General features: G+C 41.9%; 1 protein-coding gene across 2 annotated transcripts in view; it reads left to right on the top strand.

Annotated features, from left to right (window-relative positions):
• INTS7 (integrator complex subunit 7) overlaps window positions 1-23,576 on the top strand; it is an 86,909-nt gene that overhangs the window by 43,646 nt on the left and 19,687 nt on the right. Inside the window, exons 8-14 of one of the 2 annotated variants that reach the window (XM_002717529.5) lie at window positions 2,137-2,254; window positions 4,351-4,485; window positions 6,313-6,410; window positions 8,927-9,166; window positions 11,570-11,707; window positions 12,681-12,887; window positions 23,128-23,322. In XM_002717529.5, coding sequence (XP_002717575.1) covers window positions 2,137-2,254; window positions 4,351-4,485; window positions 6,313-6,410; window positions 8,927-9,166; window positions 11,570-11,707; window positions 12,681-12,887; window positions 23,128-23,322 — 1,131 coding nt within the window. The remainder of the gene's footprint in view (window positions 1-2,136; window positions 2,255-4,350; window positions 4,486-6,312; window positions 6,411-8,926; window positions 9,167-11,569; window positions 11,708-12,680; window positions 12,888-23,127; window positions 23,323-23,576) is intronic. The other variant, XM_017347801.3, reaches the window with a different exon arrangement.

Genomic DNA, 23,576 nt, shown 5'->3' with positions numbered 1-23,576 from the left:
TTGAGCAAAGTATAATATAGCATTAATTTGAGAGGCAGAATGACTGGGGGTGCCCATACCCCAAAGTCAGGAATGCAGTCTAGGTCTTCCATGTGCATAACAGGGCCCTCATTACTTGAGTTATCTCTGTCTCCCAGGGTCTGCATTAGCAGGACCTGAAATTAGGAGCTGCAGCTGGGGATCAGGCACAGGAACTGATGCAGAACATTGACATTTTTTTTTTTAAGATTTATTCATTTGGATTTATGAAGGATCTCTTTGAGTGAGACCTCAGTGGAAAAGAAGGGACCATCAAAGAAGGAAGCACTTTGAAGGGAGGAGAGGACTTTGCGTATGGCCGTGTCTACATACTGATGGAGTTTGTGGACTCAAGAGGCTTCCATAGCCTTGGCAGCTCATGTCAGGAGCCTCGGGTGATCACTGACATCATAAAGAAGAGTGTCAATTGTCAAATCAACAACAGGAGTCACTGTGTACTTACTCCCCATGTAGGACCTCTGTCCTTAATGAGTTGTACTATGAGAGTAAACTGTAAAACTTGATTCCAAACAGTACTTTATGCTTTGTGTGTGTGTGTGCAAATTGTTGAGATCTTTCTTAGTATAGAGTTGGTCTTCTGTATATAAAGTTAATTAAAAACAAATCTTAATGACGAATGGGATGGGAGAGGGAATAGGAGGTGGGATGAGAGTGGAGGTGGGAAGGTGGGTATGGGAGGAAGAACCACTATATTTCTAAAGCTGTACCTATGAAATTTGGATTCATTAAATAAAATCTTTCTTAAAAATAAGATTTATTTATTTATTTGAAAGGCAGAGTTACAGAGAGACAGAGGGTCTTCCATCCACTGGGTCACTCCCCAAATGGCCTCAACGGCCAGAGTTGTGCCGATCTGAAGCCAGATGTCAGGAGCTTTTTCAGGGTCTCCCACGTGGGTGTAGGGGCTCAAGCACTTGGGCCATCATCCACTGCTTTCTGAGGCCATAGCAGAGAGCTGGATCAGAAGTGGAACAGCCGTAATTCAAACAGGTGCCCAGATGAGATGCCGTCACTGCAAGCTGCACCACAGCACCAGCCCCAGAACATTGACATCTTAACTGCAAGGCTGAATGCCCACTCCAACATTTAATTTTTTTTAAGATTTATTTATTTTATTTGAAAGGTAGAAAAACAGAGAGAGAGAGGGAGAGAGAGAGATATCTTCTATACACTGACTTACTCCCCAAATGTCTGCAACAGCTGAGGCTGTGCCATGCTGAAGCCAGGAGCCAGGCACTTCATCCTGGTCTCCCATGTGGGTACAGGGGCCCAAGTACTTGGGCCATCTTACAATGCTTTCCCAGGAACATTAGCAGGGAGCTGGATCAGAAGTGGAGCAACTAGGACTAGAACTGGTACCCTGTGCACCACAGGCAGAGGCCTTACCCACTAAGCCCCCAGGCTTTAAATTTTGCTCTGAAACTTTGGAATAATGGGCGTTTAATTTAATACGAGTTATTTGCCTGTGTTGCATGGAGTCCTGTGGTGCAGGAGGAGCAAGGCATCATCATACTGTGAGCACAGGTTCCTAGTTCACTGCTTTGCAGGAAATACTAGCATCTCGCTGTTGGTGATACTTTCAACTGCCTTTGGTAAGAGTAGAGTAAATGACCAGAAGTGGAGGAGTGTTATATTTTTGAAAATGCACACATATGAAATAATTCATGTATCATGGGTCAAAGTCTGGTGAAGGTTTTAGAATAGTTTCACATGTACCAAAAAAATGGAAAAGACAGCACAGAGGGTTCCCGCACACCCCACCCTCGGTTTTCCCTGGTACTGACATTTTGCATCAGTATAGTACTTTTGTTATATATGAACCAGTACAGATACATTGTTGTTATTCACCAGCCTTTATTTTTATTTGGCTTTCTGTAGATTTTTTCCTAGTGCCCTTTTTCTGTTTCAGAATACCACATTACATTTAGTAACCACGTCTCCTTAGGCTCTTCTAAAGAATTTGGCAGTTTGACATGTTTTTTATCATGGGATAAAGACTACAATATATAATTTTTCTAAAAGCTAGAAAAATGTAGATGGAGCTGACAGTTTAAAAGTATTGATGTTTTAACGTCTGCTCATTTCTCTGCTTTTCAGGCACTCTGCGAATGTGCTCTCCAGACTCCCTATGACAGCTTAAAACTGGGGATGTTGTCTGTCCTTTCCACGCTATCAGGGACCATTGCCATCAAACATTACTTCAGTGCAGCACCAGGTGAGGGAGAGCAAGGAGCTACTGTATGCATAATATGCTGAGTTCTTTTCTCCGTGGTTATGTTTCAAGTTGTTTCTTCCATAAAGTTTTACAATCAGGGGAAGTTTCCATCTCCTGTGTTACTTGCTGGTAATGTCTTTGAAAATAATTTCTTAATTGATGTCCATGGTGATGAAACCTTGCATCCTTGATCTTGACTCAAGGATGTTATTTTTCTAAATGTGTCCTTTTTTGAATTATATGTGGATGAGATCTTTTTTTTTTCAAATAATTTTTTTAAAGATTTATTTATTTGAAAGTCAGAGTTACACAGAGAGGAGAGGCAGAGAGAGAGAGAGGTCTTCCATCCAATGGTTCACTCCCCAATTGGCTGCAATGGCCAGAGCTATGCCGATCTGAAGCCAGGAGCTTCTTCCAGGTCTTCCATGTGGGTGCAGGGGCCCAAGGACTCGGGCCATCTTCCACTGCTTTCCCAGGCCACAGCAAAGAGCTGGATTGGAAGAGGAGCAGCAGGGACTAGAACCGGCACCCATATGGGATGCTGGCACTTCAGGCCAGGGGGTTAACCTGCTGTGCCACCGTGCTGGCCCCAAGATAATGTTTTTAAGGATGCTTAATATAGCTATTTTTCTTTTGTAAGTTTCTCATTCACAGTGCCCTTTGAATTTAAATATATTTCAAAGACCAAGTGGTTGTAAATTTTAAAGCCAAATGTCATATGCTTCCTTTTAGGTGTATATTATCTCTCTGGGTTGTGATTAAAATAAAACTTTACCCCAGTTCAGTAGCACTTTTCTAGTTTCCTGTTAAGATATTCATTCCTGAATGCCTTCATTAATGCCCGAGGAGCTTACTTACCTAGTAAGCTTCAGACTCAGTTTGCTGTTGTTTGCTTCGAGGAATTGCATGGCTTTCTTTTCCAGTCCGTTACTTTGAGTTAAATTAATTAAAGAACAATAATAAAAAAGTACTTGTCTCTCTTTAGGGCTGAATAGAATATGAGCTAATTTACTGGGGTGACTAGCATTCCCTGAGAGGAAGTTAAACAGACCTGACACTCTGTTGGCACGACTGCCTTTCCAACTGGGGTACATACATGTGGCCCAGACTCAACTGACGATTTCCATGCCACAGACTGAACTGGCAACCAGTAAAAAGAAGTGGGTTTCCGGAGACCCATTCTGGTGCTGTAGCAGTGACCACAGCAACCTCCACTTTCCATACACTGTGACAGTAAATGTGTAGGACCCATGGCAGCATTGTAAGCCAGGACATCGAGTACTTGGTGACAATAGCCACAATATCTTCACTGGACTAACTCGGGCATGGTTTCTTGGGCTGTCATCTCGGTTGCTCTCTGGCCTCACCTTTGTCCTGTGCATTTTCTGCCTTTAGTTTTCCCAGCCTCTCCAGTAACTCTGTGAGGTGCTCTGTGTCAGATATCTGTTGCCATGTAACAAACCTCCCCAGCACTTAATGGCTGAAAACCACGACCATTTTACTTGCTCTGTGTGAATCAGCCGTTTGGACCGGGCTCAGCTGGGCAGTTACACTTGTCTCACCCAATTGCTAGTGTGACTGCAGTCACCAAGAGCTTTGCCCAGGACTTGATGACCTAAGATCGTTTCATTCAGTCTGGAAGTTGGAAGGCTTTCCGCCGTGACTCCTTGTCGGTTCTCCATGTGACTCTCAGTGGGCTCACTTGGGCTTGTTTTGTCACGCCCTCAAGGTACTGGCCCCAGCCAAAAGAAAGCCCATCAGCACTAAGCATTTCGTAGCTGAAATCCTTTTGAACTCCCCAGAGTCTGTAGTTGTTCTGTCTGCACTTTTTCTATAGTCGATTTCTACTTTTATGGGAAAGTCTTACATTGATTTTAGCTCTTGGTCATTACAAAAATGTTGTCATGTACCTGTTTTAAATACGACGGGAGAAAGAGAAATAGCGATATATATATTGATGATGGGATCAAGATAGAAAATTTTGTTGAGGTTTATTGTTAAAGAATTTCTCATAAAGCTAAGAAAATTGAACCTCTAAGCTGGACTGCTTTTGAACTGTTTGAGTTACAATCTGCTGCTTTCTTCTGCTTGTTTAGGAAATGTCGGTTCTTCCCCCAGATCCTCTGATTTAGTCAAATTAGCCCAGGAGTGCTGTTACCATAATAACAGGGGCATTGCAGCCCATGGAGTGAGAGTCCTCACCAATATAACTGTCTCCTGTCAAGAAAAAGGTGAGTTTGGTCAGGGCTGATACTATGCAGGAACTTTGGCTTGTGTGTTTGGATGTTGAATCTCTTATTCTTTGTAGCCTGTTTGCATTGATCCACAAGATGCTTCTTTCCAAATGTTCCGAGAGCAGACTTTCTCAAGGCTACGTAATCCTTGTGAAAATAATTAAAGCACGAGGCCGTTGGGGTTGGGATTGTGGAATTGAGAGGCGTTCTGGAACACTGCCCGTTTGCTTCCCCTGCTTACCTCTGTGTGGTGCTGTGATGGGGATTGCTAGGACTGCACCCTGTACTGTGAGACAGTGTGCCCACTTGCACAACACCTGGAGAATTTACTTACCAAGGGACTTAAAAAACAAATAATTTAAACAAATAATTTCTCTTAGAGGCAAGTGAATTAACAGGGCAGTGCAATTAAGTTTTCACAGAAGTTGTCTCTAATATATGTAGCGTTAAACTGTTGTGTATAATCAAGGAAGATGTGCCAAGAAAATAGTGTACATATTTTATTGTGTTCCTTTTTTTTTTTTTTTTTTTTTTGACAGGCAGAGTGGACAGTGAGAGAGACAGACAGAGAGAAAGGTCTTCCTTTGCCGTTGGTTCACCCTCCAATGGCCACCGCGGCCGGCGCACCGCGCTGATCTGATGGCAGGAGCCAGGTGCTTCTCCTGGTCTCCCATGGGGTGCAGGGCCCAAGCACTTGGGCCATCCTCCACTGCACTCCCGGGCCACAGCAGAGAGCTGGCCTGGAAGGGGGGCAACTGGGACAGAATCCGGTGCCCTGACCGGGACTAGAACCTGGTGTGCCGGCGCCACAAGGCGGAGCATTAGCCTAGTTAGCCGCAGCGCCGGCCTTATTGTATTCCTAATATCTTCTGCCCTAAAGACTGAAATTTTTCATGCCCATGTTCAAAAGGAAATGCATTTTGGGAATTCCATCTGTTTCGATTCTTTTTTAATCTTTATTAAGGACAGCAAGCTCAGCAGTCCCCCTTTCCCCACCAGCCTGCCCCATTGCTTGTTCCTAGTGTCTGTGTTTTTCTAGCACCCTGACTTTCAGCAGTCTTTACACTGTTTGCCAAGCTCTACACTCAGAAAACATTTCTTTAACTTGTTTGTTGATTCTGCTTTGAATAATTAAATTTGTTTTATTTTTGATATAGTAAAGAGTATCTTCTTATCATTTAACAAAAAAACTGCTGTATGTTCTAAAAGCTGGCATTGTCTAAAAAAAAACTAATACATTAAGAACTTTCTAGAACCTTCAGAGAAATCTTAGTCTTATGAGCATGAAAAGATGCTGTGGTACTGCTAATATGTATGTGAGTTATCTAAGGGAGTTCATTCTTTGTGGTTGGACTTAAAACATTTGTAAGATTATGTGAGGGTCTTCATTACTTTGTAAAAGTGGCTCAACTTTCATTAGAAGCTGAAAAGTATTACATTCCAGGTAAAAATGGCCTGTATAATTTATGTCTGATTAGGAGGATTAACACATACTGCACAGTTTGCTGTTAGTATTTTCCTTAGGTAAACTAGTGGCATTATTTCAATTTTGTTTTATTTATAGTCTTGTGACTTTAGCTGTTGATTTAATTGTGTATACTTTTAGAATCTTCAGTATGAGGTAGCACAAATAAAGAAGTCTGAAGATAGCCTTTACGTTTCCTAAGTAATGCCACATGTACTTTTTTCGAGGAAGATTAGCTTTATTCATTTAACTGTTTCCTATATCTTGAGTTTCTTGATGTTTTTTCTTCTATGTATCTGTGTATTTTACCTCCCTCTACTTGACTACCAAAATCTTAGTATACTATTTTTTTTTTCTAGATCTTTTGGCACTGGAGCAAGATGCTGTCTTTGGATTGGAATCACTTCTGGTACTTTGTAGTCAAGATGATAGTCCAGGTGCTCAAGCCACTTTAAAGGTGAAAATATGGTTTATTTTTATACAGTGATTATTCTTATGAGAGTATATTTAAGGTGTTGATGGTGATGCCTGGGTTCTAATAAAACTTTATTTGTAACAAACAGCCAGGGGCTAGATTTGGCTTACGACAAAACTCAAGTCAACTCCTGGCTTAAACAAACATCTACTCTTGATCTTCATTTTGAAAACTTGGTTTGTTGAATGGTCCCAAAAGGTAGACATGGTAGAATATGAACTTTGGCTCATTTTACCATCAGCTGACAGCACACATTAAGTTAGATATGTACATTTGATGGTCATAGACAATATAAAACAGTTAAATTGCCAGAACTCCTGTCTTTGTAGAAACTGTAAAGTAACACTGGTAAAACCTGATGAAATCACTGCAGGTGGATACACGATGATATAAATGTTTATTAATTTCCTGAGTATAGAAGCCATAGTTCATAAGCCAACAAAGTATTAATGTAAAGAATTTTCACCTTCACTTAAATGCGGAAGTTATTTTTGAGATGCTCAAATGTGAAATGAGACTACTCTCATTAGACTGAAACATGAAATACAATTTGTGAAGGTGCAAAATTCTTAACAGAGTTAATAGAAGTAAAAGCTGTTTGAGAATGTAGGAATTTTGCTTGTGTCAAATGAGTTTGACTCATTTTAGCATATTAAAAAAGATGTGTGGTCTTGGTGATTAACAATAAAGATATTAAGTGTTGTTAACAAACCTTGTAATCAAAAGGTTGCAAAAGGGAATAGGCAATGTGTGTTTGTCAGCATATTCTGAGGGGATCTCAGGGTCTTTTTGGGATCACAGTTCATTTGGATGTGTCAAAGTGAGGATTTCTGGATTTCTAGTTTGTAGACTTCAGTTGAGAAATGAGAGAAAATTAAAAGCGTTTCCCTCACTTCAATGTGCTTAGCTCAACTGGAATATCTTTTAAAACTAAATTTTCAGTAACTCCAAGACACATGCATAAACACAAAGGTAATTCATTAAGTTTGGGACTGATGGATCCCAGGATTTTATATTTTTATTATCATCTAAAATGTTGTCAGTAGTAGTAGCGTTTAGTTTTACTTGTATTTGCCTCTCAGCATTCCTCGTGCTTTTCAATTTTTTAAATTGTCTTAGGTTGCAATATATGGTTGATGTTCAAGGGTACTTCAAAAATTTATAGAAAATGGAATTAAAAGATTGGGGCTGATGTTGAGGCACAGCAGGTTAAGCCATTGCCTGCAATGCCAGCCTCCTGTACAGGCATTGGTTCGAATCCCAGCTGCTGTGCTTCTGATGCAGCTCCCTGCTGTTGCACCTAGGAAAGCAGTGGAGGATGACCCAGAGCCCACCCCACCCACATGGGATACCCAGATGGAGTTTCAGACTCCTGGCTTCTACCTGGCCCAGCCTTGGCCATTGTAGCCATTTGGGGAGTGAACCCGCAGATGGCAGATAGAAGAGATCTCCCTCTCTCTCCCTGTCTCTCTCCCTCTCTCTGCCTTTCAAATAAATAAATATGTATTTTTTTTAAATGCTAAGTATATTTAGGAAGTAGCAGGTGATGGCTCAAGTATTTTGGAGACCCAGATTGACTTCCTGGGGGGTACTGGCTTTAGCCTGTCCCAGCATGAGTTGTTAGAGATATTTCAATAGTGAAATAACAGGTGAGAAATGTTTCTGTCTCTGTCTCTATTCTGTCTGTGTATCTGTCTCTATATCTCTCTTTTTCTTTCTGTCTCTCAAGTAGTTGTTTTGTTTTGTTTTGTTTTGTTTTTAGAAGAGGTTTATTGGGGCCAATGCTGTGGTTTAGGGTAAGCCTCCGCCTTCAGTTCTGTCATCCCATATGGGTGCCATTTTGAATCCCGACTACTCCACTTCTGATCCAGCTTGCTTCTAATGCACCTGGGAAAGCAGTGAAAGATGGCCCAAGTGTTTTGGCTCCTGCATCTGTGTGGGAAACCTGGAAGAAATTCCTGACTCCTGGCTTTGGCCTGGCCCAGCCCTGGCCATTGCAGTCATTTGGGAGTGAATGAGCAGATGGAAGATTTCTCTCTGTTCTTCTCTATATATATCTCTGCCTTTCAAATAAATAAATCTTTTAAAAAATAAGTTTATTTTGATAGAAAAAATATTTGAAATCCTTGCATAGTATTTTCATAAAATGCATTTTCCGTGAGCTTGAATAGATTTAAGATTTTTTTGCAGCTAAATAAATGTATTTGTTGATTCCATTTCCCTTGAACTTCATGAAGTACCTTCCTGGAGCCCTGACTTGTTTAATAGTCTTAGACTGAAATAAATGGTTATTGTACAGCCCTGATTTGTTTTAAGCACAGTATACCTCACAAATCCTAATTTGAGATTCAGTGCATCAGGTGTTTCTTCTGAAGAAAAATCTTATACCTAAGAAAAACCTTCCCCTTGGTTTTTCTGAGTTAACGTGTATAAAGTTCTTTTCTTTACAGCTTCATTTAATGCCTTCACACTGTAACTAGTCTCTTACTTTCATGCAGATTGCTTTAAACTGTATGGTGAAGTTGGCCAGGGGCAGGCCCCATCTCAGCCAGTCAGTGGTTGAGACCTTGTTGACTCAGCTGCACAGTGCTCAGGATGCTGCCCGGATCCTGATGTGCCATTGCCTGGCAGCCATTGCCATGCAGCTGCCGGTGCTGGGCGACGGGATGCTCGGGGACCTCATGGAGCTCTACAAGGTGATCGGACGATCGGCCACAGATAAGCAACAAGAGCTTCTGGTGAGGCGCCACTTTTAAAAACTTAACTGTGGTTGACTAGGATCTAGTCCAGAGGGAGTTACCTTAAGAAGTAAACACTACCGTTTGATTTTACTTAAAAAGTAAAATAGGGTGGGACATTGGGTACAGTAGTTACAGCGTTGTTTGGGACACCACATCTCACATTGGAGTCTTGGGTTCAAGGCCTGGCTCTGCGTCAGATTCCAGCTTCCTAGTTGTGTGTACCCTGGGAGGCAGCAGGGATGGCTCAAGTTCTTGGATCTCTACCACCTACGTGGGAGACTGAGATGAATTTCTGGGCTTCTGACGTCAACCTGACCCTGCCTTGGCTGTTGTAGGCATTTGGGGAGTGAACCAAGAGATGGGAGATTTCTGTTTCTCTTTTTCTTTGCCTTTCAAAATTTTTTTCTTATACAAAGCAATTTAATTACTTGAGAAAATATGTTCAAAATTTAGCGCTAATAATGACCGTAAATTCCTATTTTTTGTTACAAGAGCTGTTGAGCTGTTTGCAACCGAATTTAGGCTCTTATAGACTATAGGGGTAGGAAAAGATAGGTGATTAGAAAGAAGCAGAAACTAGGCATTCTGTAAAATGATGTTTAGTAAAAAGTTCTCCAAAGCTGAGAGTAGACTGTATTCTTTTTTTTTTTTTTTTTTTTTTTTTTTACAGAGTGGACAGTGAGAGAGAGAAAGGTCTTCCTTTTGCTGTTGGTTCACCCTCCAATGGCCGCCGCGGCTGGCACACCGCACTGAGGAGCCAGGTACTTATCCTGGTCTCCCATGGGATGCAGGGCCCAAGGACTTCAGCCATCCTCCACTGCACTCCCTAGCCACAGCAGAGAGCTGGCCTGGAAGAGGGGCAACCGGGACAGAATCTGGCGCCCCGACCGGGACTAGAACCCGGTGTGCTGGCGCCGCAAGGCGGAGGATTAGCCTAGTGAGCTGCAGCGCCGGCTAGACTGTATTCTAAACAGTTATGAGATAGATGAAAGCTATGAAGTGGCCGTCCCATATTACTTCTATTCATTTGAATTTAGGGCCTGGGAAGAAGCTTAATGAAATTATTCAGGCAAGCATTCAACATAGCAGGTAAATCACCATTTGAGATGGCTGTGTCTGTATAGGAGTGCCTGATTTTGTGCCCTGCCTCCACTCCCATTTCCTGTTAATGCACACTCTGGGTGGCGGCAGGAAATGGCTCAAGTACTTGGAGTCCTGCCTTCCATGTGGGAGACTTATATTGTGTTCTGGATTCCTGGCTTTGCATTGGCTCTTGTGGACATTTTGGGAAGCAAACCAGCAGATGGAAGATCTCTCTTTGTCTTTGCCTTTCTAATAAATAAATATAAAATTTTTTTAAAGAAGTTATACATTCAAGGCTGCTCTATATTTAATCCTCCAGATTAAATAAAAATTGTAAAAAAAAATTGACCCATGCTATCAGAAAAGATTACTCTGATGAGCAAATGGCAACATTCTTAGTAATGATCTCATGTGGTTATCAACAACATGGATGAATCTTTGTATGTATCAGCTTTGGAATATTAACAGGCAGTTAGCCAAGTTTATTTTTATTGAAGTGGCATTTTGAATTAATGTCCTTTTCTCACCTTTTTTGTTAGTACTACCTTAAGGAAAATTTTAATTAAGAAACACAGTGTTCAAAAAAAATACAAGGAACAATATAGTGAGAACTCTTGCATTCATCATGTAACTTAAGAAGAAAGTGTTAGGCCGGTGCTGCAGCTCACTAGGCTAATCCTCCGCCTGTGGCGCCAGCACCCCAGGTTCTAGTCCCGGTCAGGGCGCCGGATTCTGTCCCTGTTGCTCCTCTTCCAGTCCAGCTCTTTGCTGTGGCCCAGGAGTGCAGTGGAGGATGGCTCAGGTCCCTGGGCCCTGCACCCGCATGGGAGACCAGGAGAAAGCACGTAGCAGCCATTTGGGGGGTGAACCAACCGAAAGGAAGACCTCTCTCTCTGTCTCTCTCTCACTGTCTAAATCTGCCTGTCAAAAAAAAAAAAAAAAAAAATGAAGAAAGTGTTGCTAATACAATTGAAACCCACTGTGTCCCTCCCTGTTAGCATCTTCTCCCTTCTTTGAGAAGTAACCCCATTCTAAATTTGGAATTATTCCCTTATGTTGTATACTTTTATTATCCATGTATATGTAGAATTATTTTACATATTTTTAACTTTATGTAAATGTTATACTATATGTAATCTTTTGCATTTTGCCTGTTGTTGTAAGTATATCTCTCATTTATTCTTATATCAGTAGAAAACAAATTTTGTTATTTTTAAATGAGTTTGAATTAATTTTTCTCCCTTTGGGTAGGTTACCTGTGACGTTGAATACACTTACGTAATTCTCTTGGCTTTCTTACTTCTTGCCCGCTCTTAGGTGAGTTTGGCTACTGTAATTTTTGTTGCCAGTCAGAAAGCATTGTCTGCTGAAGTAAAGGCAGTGATTAAGCAGCAGCTTGAAAGTGTCTCCAATGGCTGGACTGTGTACCGGATTGCCAGACAGGCTTCCCGAATGGTATGTACTCCCTTCAACATGAACTGGGGTGGTGGGCGTGGCAGGTCATGCTCTTAGATCATAGTCACATCTGAAAATAGGAAGTACTTTTTAGTCAAGGATTTAAACGATGAGAGAAATGATTTTTAAAATCATTTTTAAAATGATGGTGTATGTATTGCTGGTATATGTCAGTGTTAGGAAGAAGTTAAGACCCAAGCTCTTTCTGACCGTAGATTGTTAGTGTCACTTTGATTTTGCCTTGTACTATCACAACCAAGGCCTCCTCCCACCATCCATCTTTATCCATGAGTACATTTCATTTTCCTCCTTTTCTCTTCCCCACCTATTGTTCTTAAGTGGAATAAAGTTCCAATGTGTTGTACTCTTCTCAGCCATATGGCAAGTCCAACAATTTTTATTAATTTAATTTGAGAAGAAATACAGAGTTTTTAACACAGAAATACTCAGGGCTAAGTCAAGAGAACAAAATGTTATAAGGATTACTCTAGGTGATTGAAGCGCATCTTCTGAATTTTACATTATTTCTCAAATGGAGAGAGCAGTGCTGTTGGCAAGTCTTTCATTACCCCAAACGGTCCCACGCATCCAAGCATTGCAGGGCATTGGGCATCCCTGGCCTCCAGGAATTAGATGGCATTCACGTTTCCTCCTGGGGTTCCCTTCACCCCACAAAATAGCTTACCCAGGATGAAGTACAGGAAGTATACTGCCTATATTTTGGACTGAAATTCTAGATGTGAGTTATAGTGAATTCCATCTGTTTTCTCCTTGGAACGGTTCGAGTAGAGAACCTCAGGCGTTGTGTTACATAAGAGCAGCTCAGCATATTTTCTGAGAAGAAATACTGAGAGTGAGACTCACAGGATTACATAATGTGAAGATGAGGTTTGGGTGTGTTTTTTTTAGCTGCTGCATCAGCTCTTTCAAATATGAGACCCTCACCATGTGCCCCGTCTTCTTTTTTTTTTAGGGTAATCACGATATGGCCAGAGAGCTTTATCAGAGTTTGCTGACTCAGGTCGCCTCAGAACACTTCTACTTTTGGCTGAATAGTTTGAAGGAGTTCTCACATGCAGAACAGTGTCTCACTGGGTTGGAAGAGGAGAATTATAGCTCAGCACTTTCTTGCATTGCTGAGTCTTTAAAATTCTACCACAAAGGGATTGCTTCCTTAACAGTAAGTCCTCTGAATTCTCCCTCGGTGATGAGACGTGCGCGAGCATTCTCTCCCTTCTCTTTTTGGATTGTCCTATTTTTAACTACCTTGAGAATTACCTGCTGATATCAAAATAATGAATAGTAATGAATAGGAAAACAAGCCTTAGTTCTCCCCTCTTTTTAACATTCAGAGATTGATAAAAGTCTATCATTCTGTTTTTTATAACACACTGGGGACCACATGAAAAGAGGATTGCTGAATCTGTGCAGAAAGGATAAGTGTGAGGAAATCAGATCTCTCCAAATCTTAGTGAGATCCTAGCCGGGGTCAATGCCACCATCACACAGAAACCCTGCCCTTATCTCATGCTGGCATTTACTCAAATAGAGTCAAGGATTACTTCTGAGACTGGATGTATACTTTTTACCCCCCTGAGGTAGACTATTCCAAATTAACCATTGGCCACATATGGTTGTTATTTTCTCTGCCAAAAAAGTAAAAGGTTGTAAAGAGGACAGACCTTTTAACATTTTGTATGTTTCTTTGAAATTCAACTCCTAAGTAAAAACCCATCATCTAAAAATGAGCATTTTCTGTATCAGTACAAGGGTTTTTTGACCCTTAAAAGTAGAGGTTTTATATAATCAACAGTAAACATTTTTTAAGTATAGTTAAAGTATACTTAAACATTTTTAAGTGTAGTCACACAGCTTTAAAAATTGTATGTATCGAGATGGAGCCAAAACAGATGTCAGAGACAATATTAGAATGCTGTGATTTGCATATTTGTTGAAATGTGATTTGTTTGCTAGGATTGATTGGTAACTGTCTAAAACAGGAGTACAGACAGGCTCTTCTCCACTTTAAAGGGTAGCATTGTCTGTCTTGATTCTTTCCTCTTGATTATTCCGGGAAGAGATTGTTGCTGCCGATATCAGGCTGATAAATAGCTCAGAAAATTTAAGATGCAATTATTGGTTGGTTAAAATCAATGAAGTAATTTCATTTTCTAGTTTATGGGGAGCAGAAAATTATTAATCATTCAGTACAGTGAATAGTAAGAACTGTGGAATAGGCACACAAGTGAGATAGTTGGAGTTCAGTTTCTGAAAAACTCTTGAATATCTAATACCTTCCTAATGATTTGTGTGATAGTGTGTATTTAATGAGGCTTGAAAGTGATTAAGGACTGAATTCTGACATACGAAGAAAGCACTTGATTAACAGACAGGAAACCTTGGCCTTAGTCTCTTTCCTGCTTGATAACACCATATGACCCTAGGTAGATCATTGGGCCTTAGATTTTCTCCTTTTGAAATGACATTTTTTTTTCTTAAATCAGCAGATTGTATGCACTTGCTGTGTGCAAACATTGGGCTTTGAGAACAAGAGTAGGGAAAAAGATAGGAAGTGGTTCTCCACTTGAGAGTAACCTAGAAAGGGCAGGCCATAAGATCCTCATGGTCATTGGGATCTGCCCGCAGTTCTGAGTATGTTGTCAGTTTATTGAGGATTTTTTTTTTCTCTTTTTAAAGATTTATTTATTTATTTGAAAGGCAGAGTTACAAAGAGAGAGAGGGAGAGAGGTATTCTGTCCACTGGTTTACTCCCCAAGTGGCCACAACAGCCAGGACTAGGCCAGACTGAAGCCAAGAGCTAGGAGCCTCTTCCAGGTCTCCCATGTGGGTGCAGGGGCTCAAGGACTTGGACCATCCTCCTCTGCCTTCCCAGGTGCATTAGCAGGGAGCTGGAACAGAAGTGGAGCAGCTGAGACTGGAACCAGCACCCATATAGGATGCTGGCACTGTAAGCCATGGCTTCAGCCCACTAAGCCACAGTGCCAGCCCCTGAGAATTCTTTAAAAATCTGTTCACTTGGGGCTGGCGCTATGGCTCAGTAGGTTAAAGCGCTGGCCTGAAGTGCTGGAATCCCATACAGGCGCTGGTTCTAGTCCCAGCTGCTCCTCTTCCGATCCAGCTCTCTACTATGGCCTGGGAAAGCAGTAGAAGATGCCCCTAGCCCTTGGACCCCTGCACACCCACGTGGGAGACCCGGAAGAAGCTCTTGGCTCCTGACTTCAGATCAGTGCAGCTCCAGCCGTTGCCGTTGCAGCCATCTGGGAAGTGAACCAGTGGATAGAAGACCTCTCTCTCTCTGCCTTTCTCTGTAACTCTGTCTTTCAAATAAATAAAATAAATCTAAAAAAAAAAAAAAAAAAACTGTTCATTTGACAGATGTGGATCTGACAGTTGCTGAGTGGATATGCTCATGAGCTGTTAGTTTTTGGCATGAATGATTCACACCTTAGATTGTATGAAGGTCATGCCTTTTACCCGCATCAGCCAAACTAAACGAGAAATAGAACACTCTGTGCTTATGGAGACCCTATAGCAACATTAGATGTTTGATTTCCTACAGTGATGAGTTGCCTTGCTTCCTAAGAATAAAAAGTATGTTTGTATTAGCTTTCTGTGCTGTACAATGAATTACTACAAATGTAATATCTTAAACAATACTCATTTATTATTTCAGTGTCTGTGGCTCAGAAATCCAGACACGGCTCAATTGAGTCCTCTGTTCATGGTGTCACAAGGCTGCATTCAGGGTGTATGCCAGGGTCAGTCCTAGCTATCACTAGGACTCAGGATCCTCTTCTAAGCTTGTGCCTGTTGGTAGAACTTAACCTAAATTATGTTACTACGATTTATCTTTTTTTAAAAAAAATAGGTATTTTATTTATTTGAAAGGCAGCATTACAAAAAGAGGGGGAGAGACACAGAGAGAGATATCTTCCATCTGCTGATTTACCCCTGAATGACCACAACAGCTGGGGCTGGATCAGGCTGAAGCCAGGAGCCGCATCTGGGTCTCCCATATGGGTGGCAGGGGCTCAGGGACTTGGGCCATCTTCTGCTGCTTCCCCAGGCCATTTGTCTTTTTAAAGATTTATTTACTTATTTGAAAGTAAGAGTTACAGAGAGAGGTGGGAAGAGAGAGAGAGAGTGAAGTCTTTTATCTGCTGGTTCACTCCCCAGGTGGCCACAGTGGCCAAGCCTGAGCCAAGCTGAAGCCAGGAGCCAGGAGCCTCTTCCAGGTCTTCCACATGAGTGGCAGAGACCCAAGCACTTGGGCCATCTTCTGCTGAATGGGATGTTGGCAGCCTGGGCGATGGCTTTACCGTGCTACACCACAACACCGGCCCCAAGACTTGTTGTGTAGAACTGTGGGTCAGTTTCCCTGCTATATACTTTTGCATCATATGAATATATATCAGTTTATTTTCACATTCCAGTGTTAAACACTTTGATTTTTCCATGCGTTTTGCTGTTATTTATGGTACTAGTCTAAATGTTCCTCCAGATATCTTTTGATACACTTATGCAAAAGTTTTATATTTGACAATGTCTGGAGCCTGTTGTGGTTATCACACCTTGAGAAGGTGTTGCTGGTTTTTAGTACACAAAAGCCAGCGGTGCTGCTAAGCATGCTATAATGCCCAGAACCAGCTCCCCTCCACAAAGAATTATTCCATGGAAAATGTCAATAGTGCTGACCTCCATCAGAGTTGTGTATCTGCCCCTTGCTTCAATTTGGAAGTGTATAGGGATATTACTGTATACAGTGATAGATGTTTAGGAAGTACAGTTGTCCATCTATTAGTGGTAGATTCTGTTCTGGGAACTTCATCATTATGCAATTTCATCATTGTGGGAACATCTCAGGGTGTACTCACACAAACTAAGCTGGTTATGATGTCATCTAGGTGATGTGGTCCAGTGGAACCCCTATCGCATATGTGGTCTGCCATTAATGGAAACATGTGGAAACTTCATTATGCAACATGTGGCTGTGTTGCTGCTGGCTGTAATGGTCAGCGGCCAGAGATGCTGAACCCCTGAATTGCTAAGAGCATACCTGCCCCTGTTCAAAGATGCCTCTGAGATATGACCTAAAAGTAGAATTGCATGGGTTATGTGCATCTTCAAATTAACTAGCTAATATCAGGATATTTTCCTAAGTTGTTTTATAAATTTGTAATCCTCCCAACAGTTTGTCAGGGTTTCTGTTGCTCTGCATTTCCCCCCTTATCTAGAGTTTGATTGGCTTTTTCCCAGATTACTAATATGATTAATTGGTTTCATTTTGGCCATGTATGTTTCTTGTTTTTGTTTTTGTTTTTGTAAAATTTCTGCCAAGGATTTTTGTTTATTTTCCTCTGAGTTTGTCTTTTATTTCTGATTTGTAAGAGTTCTTTATATGATCTGAATACTAATCTTTTGTGAGTTAAATGAGATGCAAATTCTAATAAATGGGTTTTTTCTTGTTTTTTAAAAATGGTTGCTGAATAGCAATTCTTAATTGTAACATAGTATATGACATTGATCTTCATTATTTATGGTTTCAAAACATTTTGTAGTTTTATTTTGATTCTGGCTTTGGTCAGCATTATGTTTGTATGATTCAAATATGTTTTTCTTTTATACTGTAGCCATTTGTTCATTTTCCTTGCTGTATGGTACTCCATTAGATGATGGCTACAAATCCGGTTGTTTTTTTTTTTAAGATTTTATTTATTTATTTTGAGTTGTAGAGTTATAGGGATAGAAAGGGAGAGACAGAGAGAAAGGTCTTCAGTCCGCTGGTTCACTCCTGAAATGGCCACAATGGCTGGAGCTGGGCCTATCCAAAGCCAGGAGCTAGGAGCTTCTTCCAAGTCTCCCACATGGGTGCAGGAGTCCAAGGACTTGGGCCGTCTTCCTCTGCATTCCCAGACCGTAGTAGAGAGCTGGACTGGAAGAGAAGCAGCTGGGACATGAACCAGTGCCCATATGGGATGCCGGTGCCGCTGGTGTTAGGCTTAGCCTACTAGGCCACAGCACTAGCCCCAGATCTGTTCTTTACTTATTGTTGAACATTTGGATTATTTCCACTTTATTAAGAATACTTCCATTAAGAACATTGTTATACACATCTTTGGGTATCAGTGGTGTGCATTTATTCTGGAATATAATAATTTTTCATAGGTCATGCTTAGGTTCAACTTTAGTAAGTTCTGCCAGTCAGTTGTCCATGGTGGGTTCCAATTAATTCAAACTATCACCAGTAGTATGTGCAAATAGTTTTTTATTTTTTTACTTGAGAAGAGGAGTTCTTTTGTTCCTTGCATCGTAAGTTGATGACTTACCAGTTTTGGAACATTTGGCTCTTATCTCTTCTTTTGTCCCTTTTTCATGTTGATCAAATACACCCATGTTAATCATTTGTACTACATCTCATGTATTTCACATTTTTTTCTACATTTTCCAACTTTTTCTCTCTCCAGACTTTGTTCTGTTTTCTTCTGACCTGTCTTCTAGTTCAGTAATTCTCTCTTCCAGTGTGTTTAGTCTCTAGCCAAACACACTCATTGTGCTCTTAAATTCATTTGTTATGTTTTTTCTGTTCAGGAATTTCCATTTGGTTATTTTATATATTTTCCAGTTCTTAGCCAGGTTTCTTTGTCTTGTCATTTAATATCTTTAGCATATTAATCATAGTTATTTTAAAATTCCTCTCTGTTATCTGGATCTATTGTGGTTGTTTTTTGTTTTTTTTTTGTTTTTTTTTTTTTTTTGACAGGCAGAGTGGACAGTGAGAGAGAGAGACAGAGAGGAAGGTCTTCCTTTTGCCGTTGGTTCGCCCTCCAATGGCCGCCGCGGCCGGCGCACTGCGGCCGGCGCACCGCGCTGATCCGATGGCAGGTGGCAGGAGCCAGGTGCTTTTCCTGGGCTCCCATGGGGTGCAGGGCCCAAGCACCTGGGCCATCCTCCACTGCACTCTCTGGCCACAGCAGAGGGCTGGCCTGGAAGAGGGGCAACCGGGACAGAATCCAGCGCCCCGACCGGGGCTAGAACCCGGTGTGCCGGCGCCACTAGGCGGAGGATTTAGCCTAGTGAGCCGCGGCGCCGGCCCTCTATTGTGGTTTATAACTGACCTTTGTTCCCTCTTGGTTTGGGGAGTTTTCTTTTTGTATGCTTTTTGTTGTTTTGTGTTAAGATTTCTGGACAGTATTTATGGGAAATGTTGGTGATTGCATCATCTGCAGCCTTCAATTGTCTGTCTTTACTTTGAAATGTTTATTTATTTATTCATTCTATTTGAGAAGTGGAGAGACAGAGTGAGCTCCCCAGTGCCTGATCAGCTGGCCTAAATCAGGCCAAAGCTGGGAGCCTAAATTCAATCCAGGTCTCCCATGCAGGTGACGGGGACCCAAGTACTTGAGCCATCATCGACTGCCTCCCAGGTTGTGCATTAGCAGTAGTGCTGGAATTGCGGGTGGAGCCAGAGTTTGAGCCCAGATATGGCAATATGGAATGCAGGTGTCCCAACCAAGTGTCTTGACTGCTAGGACAAATGCCCGCCGCGTCTCTGCTTTTGAAAGACAAGCACGTAGGTCAAGAATGGATCACTTAACCCTGACAAAGACTGAGCTGATTGGAACCCAGGCTTCTGTCATGGTAAAGGCCAGTGTAATCTGGAGTTTTTTTTAACTCCTAGGCTGTAGCCCTTTGGGATTACAACAGGAAGTCTGAGATGCTGTCCATAGCACTTCCTCTAGTCTTAGGAGATGTGGAAGGCTGCTCAGCTTTTGAGCCAGCCAGCAGCAGTTTTCAAATTAACATATGTCAAGCAGGGAAGTGTCACCAGATGTCAGTCTTACCTCCTTGGATTTTCTTTCTCTTCATGATTTTGTCTCCAGGAAAACTTGCTGCCCTAGTGTATTTCAAATAGATTTTTTTTTTTTAAACATTCTGTTTTCCTAGTTGCTCTTAGCAGGAGAGCTGGTTTAATCTAGTTCATATTGCCTTAATCTTGGCTAAGGAGACAGGTTCATAGAAACAGGATAGAGTGGTGGTCACGATGGGGTGGTTGGTTAATGAGTGTAGAATTTCAGTTCTACCAGATGACAGCGTTTTGGAAAGCTCTTAAAGCAGTGTGAGTCTTCGAGGTACGGCTAAACGTACACTTGAAGTTGGTGAAGATGTTGTGTGCATTCACTGGGTAGTTACAGGTAGGTTTTAACCAAGTTTATCAAATGGATTTCTTCACAAGGATTTCTTTAACTAGCTCCATTTAGAAAGTAGGGTATGTACTACAAATCACAAATTCAGTGATGTTCTGCTATATGTATGTCTAACACACATTTAGTTGTATATCTCTAGCCAAAAAAAGACATGAAGAAAAAAGCAATTTAATAACCGGGAAGGGAAGTAACAATTTAAATAGAGGCGCATCCTGCCAGCCACTCCTGTCAGTTATATTATTCCCAGAATGGATGTTAGGTGAGAACTCAGAGCTTGCTCTTCCTTCATCTGGCTGTGTTGAACTAACAGGAAGTCTTCTGAGGAATTTTTGGGTCATTTTGGTTATACACGATACTTGGTGTATCTGCTGACCTTCAAACTCAGCCTCTGTTTAAGCTTTAGTCACTGTGTAAAAAATAGTAAATTTTATCCCTGTTGTTTCTCCTTGACACTATTCATACTTGCATGGTCTACATTTTATTTCCTATACATCTCCCATTTTTTTTGGACAATGTTGCCTTTTAAAGTCCTTGCCCTTTATGACAGAGCTTTCTTCTCTGTATCCTTTTTGAACATGCGTGTATATCTAACATTGCTTACCTCTAATATAACAAGCTCCAAATGGCATAAACACTTTAAGTTTCTCTTAGATCATTGATCTAATGTTTCATGGTAGTCAGAAATCAGTCCAGAGTAGTGGCAAATCTCCCTCATTACAACCACATCTTGCTTCTCTTTCAGTTTTGTTTGTTTGTTTGTTTGGACAGGTAGAGTTAGACAGTGAGAAAGAGAGAAGGGTCTTCCTTCCGTGGGTTCACCCCTCAGATGGCTGCTACAGTCGGCACTGTGCCAATCCGAAGCCAGGAGCCAGGTGATTCCTCCTGGTCTTCCGTGCAGATGCAGGGGCCCAAGCACTTGGGCCATCCTCCTCTGCCTCCTGGGCCACAGCAGAGAGCTGGAGTGGAAGAGGAGCAACCGGGACTAGAACCCAGCGCCCATTTGGGATGCCAGTGCCGCAGGCAGAGGATTAGCCAAGTGAGCCATGGCGCCGGCCCCTGCCTTTCTGTTTTACAATGCAGTTCGGAACACTAATGCCAATGTTTTTTGTCTGGTAAGATGGTCTCTACTTTATTTAAATATCATTATCATATAAACTTACTTGTACCCTGTTCTGTCTTCAGTTGCTGACAAGCAGTCAGTTAAAGATAGCAGATAGGGGCCGGCGCCGCGGCTCACTAGGCTAATCCTCCGCCTAGCGGCGCCGGCACTCCGGGTTCTAGTCCCGGTTGGGGCGCCGGATTCTGTCCCGGTTGCCCCTCTTCCAGGCCAGCTCTCTGCTGTGGCCAGGGAGTGCAGTGGAGGATGGCCCAGGTGCTTGGGCCCTGCACCCCATGGGAGACCAGGAAAAGCACCTGGCTCCTGGCTCCTGCCATCGGATCAGCGCGGTGCGCCGGCCGCAGTGCGCCGGCCGCGGCGGCCATTGGAGGGTGAACCAACGGCAAAAGGAAGACCTTCCTCTCTGTCTCTCTCTCTCACTGTCCACTCTGCCTGTCAAAAATAAATAAATAAATAAAATAAAATAAAGATAGCAGATAGGAGCTCAAAGGGCAAAGGAGGTAGGTGGGATTTATTTTCCTGTAAGAGCAACCAAATATTATCTAAGAAATTTGAAACAGCTGAAATAATCTTTTAATATCTTAAGCTGTACTCTTTCATAATAAGAGCAAAATATCCCAAAGGTTGGGCACCACACAATTAAATATATTGAGTATAATTATTACCCGTACTTATATAAAACCTTTCAAAAGCTTTTTGACATTAAGGCAAGTGTCCATTCTTTTTTTTTTTTTTTTTTTTAAAGATTGATTTATTTATTTGAAAGTCAGAGTTACACAGAGAGAGGAGAGGCAGAGAAAGAGAAAGGTCTTCCATCCTTTGGTTCACTCCCCGATTGGCCACAACAGCCAGAGCTGAGCCAATCTGAAGTGAGGAGCCAGGAGCTTCTTCTGGGTCTCCCACACGGGTGCAGGGGCCCCAGGACTTGGGCCATCTTCCACTGCTTTCCCAGGCCATAGCAGAGAGCTGGATCAGAAATGGAGCAGAGGGACTTGAACTTGTGCTCATATGGGATGCCAGCACAGCAGGCGGCGGCTTTACCCACTACACTGCAGTGCCTGCCTCGAGTGTCCATTCTTACAAAGGATGCAAGGAGTAGCTTATTTTGTACAGGAAAATATGAATGTTACCAAATAATAAAACTATTGGACACTTACTAATAGAAACAACTACACTGAAGTTGGTATATGGTACTTGGCCAAATGGATAATATTGTAATTTACCCCTGGGACCCCAGAATCACATTCTTGACAATTGCTAAAGGAATGGTGTGAGATACAGCATCAGCAAGTTTTAAGCAGGTCGTGTCGTAGAGGAAAATTAGCTTCACCGTGCCTCCATTTATTGTTAAATTAACATTTTTAGTATGTAATTTTTTTCTCCACTAGGTCAGTGCTAAAGAGTGGAAGGTTGTTTTTTTTTTTTTTTTTTTTTTTTAAGATATATTTTATTTATTTGAAAGGCAGAGTTACAGAGAGGTAGAGCCAGAGAGAGAGAGAGGTCTTCCATCTGCTGGTTCACTCCCCAAATGACTGCAACGGCCAGAGCTGAGCTGATCGGAGCCAGGAGCTTCTTCTGGGTCTCCCACATGGGTGCAGGGGCCCACAGACTTGGGCTATCTTCTACTGCTTTCCCAGGCCATAGCAGAGAGCTGCAATGGAAGTAGAGCAGCCGGGACATGAGCTGGCACCCATATGGGATGCCAGTGCTGCAGGCCATGGCTTTAACCCGCTGTGCCACAGCGCCAGCCCCATGAGTGGAAGGTTTTAGTCCTCTGCACCTGATGGCTTGCCATGCTTCCTTGTCTCTGCCAAGCTAATGCTGCTCTTTGCCATCCAAGATGTACTCCTAACTCACCTCTGTCCTCAGTGAAGCTTATTTCTATGTTAAGACCCCTTCTTGCATGGTGGCCTCTCTGTGCTTTCTAAAGCAGTGAAAGAAGGTAGCTCTAAGACAGTATGCTTTTTAAACAATGGTTGAATCCATGTATGCAGAATACAGAGGGTCAGTTGTGCATGCCACCCTGTCGTCTTGTTATGTGTACTTGTTCTTAAGTTTTTTCTCTTTTCCTTCTTCAGGCTGCTAGTACACCACTGAATCCTTTAAGTTTTCAGTGCGAATTTGTGAAAGTCAGGATTGACCTTCTGCAAGCCTTCTCCCAACTCATCTGTACTTGCAATAGCCTGAAGACAAGTCCTCCACCTGCAATCGCCACAACAATTGCCGTGACCTTAGGAAATGACCTTCAGAGGTGTGGTCGAATCTCCAATCAGGCATGTCTTCATTTTATTTTTAGTAGAATTCTTATTTATACTTTAGAAGCTTTTGGAGTCCATTGTGAAATTAAAAGTTCAGAGATTTAAAATCAGTGGTTTGACTTAGACACTAAGTGTCAAATGCTTAACTCAAAAATAGGCTGTTATTATAGCAACAAAGTTGTTGATATCTCAGGGTTGTTACATATTTGTGTATACTAAGGACATTTTAAAGAAAGTTGAGCATGGTTATAGCATATGAATTATTTAGA

This window comes from Oryctolagus cuniculus, chromosome 13 (assembly GCF_964237555.1).
Source record: "Oryctolagus cuniculus chromosome 13, mOryCun1.1, whole genome shotgun sequence".
Classification (NCBI taxonomy): domain Eukaryota; kingdom Metazoa; phylum Chordata; class Mammalia; order Lagomorpha; family Leporidae; genus Oryctolagus; species Oryctolagus cuniculus.
Note: the sequence above shows the minus strand (reverse complement) of the source record. Positions and strands in the feature narration are given on the sequence as shown.